The 1,585-nt window shown below is 48.3% G+C and overlaps 1 protein-coding gene across 3 annotated transcripts in view; it reads right to left on the bottom strand.

Moving 5' to 3' along the window:
* Flot2 (flotillin 2) overlaps positions 1–1,585 on the bottom strand; it is a 26,283-nt gene that overhangs the window by 10,779 nt on the left and 13,919 nt on the right. For all 3 annotated transcript variants that reach the window (XM_029546324.1, XM_021211522.2, XM_021211523.2), the window contains exon 2: positions 998–1,079. In XM_029546324.1, the coding sequence (XP_029402184.1) occupies positions 998–1,079 (82 nt within the window). The remainder of the gene's footprint in view (positions 1–997; positions 1,080–1,585) is intronic.

Raw genomic sequence — 1,585 nt, 5'->3', positions numbered from 1 at the left:
AGCCCTGGCTGTCTTGGAACTCACTTTGTAGACCAGGCTGGCCTCGAACTCAGAAATCTGCCTGCCTCTGCCTCCCGAGTGCTGGGATTAAAGGTGTGAGACAATTAAGACTTTTATGTGTGCATTTTTTTCGATAGGGTCAGGTTGGTCTCAAACTAGCTGAGGCTGGCCTTGAACTCCTGATTCTCCTGCTTTGGCTTTCCAAGTGCTTAGGATTACAAGCATATGCCAGCAAGTCTGGAATAATTAAGATGTTTTGCATCAGGGTCTTTCTATGTGTGCCAGCCAGGACTGGAGCCATGTAGCTTAGCCTGGTGTTTTGTTTACAACAACCCTCCACCTCAGCCCTCCTGAATGCTGGGACTGCAGACATAAGCCTGGGAAGACTTCCTGAGGAACTGAGCTAGAATATAGAACAGAAGACTCCACCTGGGTATGGCTCTGCAGTCTTTGGGACAGAAGCAGGACCACTTCCAATTGGAAAGAACACTCAGTAATGAGGGGCTTGGGGGAGGGGTGAGGAAGGAGGAGCTTCGTTGGTTGTTTTTTGTCAACCTGACACAAACCTAGATGTATCTGGAAATTGAGAAAATGCTCTCATAGACTGATTTACATGGGAGGGTCCAGCTCTGCATCAGTTCCTGCCTTCAGGTTCCTGCCCTGATATCTTCAATGATGGAGTATGACCTGAGAGTTGTAAGCAAAAAGACTTCCCATCCTTTCTAAGTTGCTTTTGGTCATGGTGTTTTATTATTAACACAAAACCCAACTAAGACAGACCCACAGGACAGACCTTCCTGGTGTGTGCTCCCTGCATCCCTAAGCAACCCCTTTCTGTTTCTATTTCTCCTCATGGGGGCCTTCTCCTGCCAGATGGAGGGTGGGATGGGGGATGGGAGATGCTCAGTCTGACTATGTGGTGAAGGGAATGGGCCCATTGGAAACCCCTCTTTCCTGCCCACCGGGATGAAAGATTCCAAAGCCCCTAGACCCTTACCTCTGAGTGTCCGAGATACACCACCAGGCCCACGCCCAGCCGCCAAACACATACTGTTTGTAGTCAGAACCACAACAGCCCCCTGGGAAGCAAAGGAAACCACTGTTGGTCAGTCAGTCCTTGGGGCTATCAGCCCTCCATGCCCTAATAACAACTTTGGCCCATTTCACATATTAAAATTTTTGTTTAAATTACATTTAGTTGTGTGTGCACGAATGTGTGCCACAGCCTGTGTGTGGAAGTCAGAGGAAAGTCTGTAGAGGTTAGTTGATTTCTCCCACCACAGGGGTGGGCTCTGGGGATCTAACTCAGGCTATCAGGCTTGGCGGCAAGCACCTTTACCTGCTCACTGAGTGGGACTGTCTTGGAAATATGAACCTGAAAAGTCCAGGCTGGCCTTGAACTCTCAATGATCTTCTTGCCTTAGCCTCCTGAAGGATGAGTTATAGATATAAAGCATCATGTCAGGCTTTCTGGTTTTTTGCTTTGTTTTGTTTTGTTTTGTTTTGTTTTTTGAGACAGGGTTTCTCTGTATAGCCCTGGCTGTCCTGGAACTCACTCTGTAGACCAGGCTGGCCTCGAACTCAG

Source organism: Mus pahari, chromosome 14, assembly GCF_900095145.1.
Source record: "Mus pahari chromosome 14, PAHARI_EIJ_v1.1, whole genome shotgun sequence".
NCBI lineage: Eukaryota > Metazoa > Chordata > Mammalia > Rodentia > Muridae > Mus > Mus pahari.
Note: the sequence above shows the minus strand (reverse complement) of the source record. Positions and strands in the feature narration are given on the sequence as shown.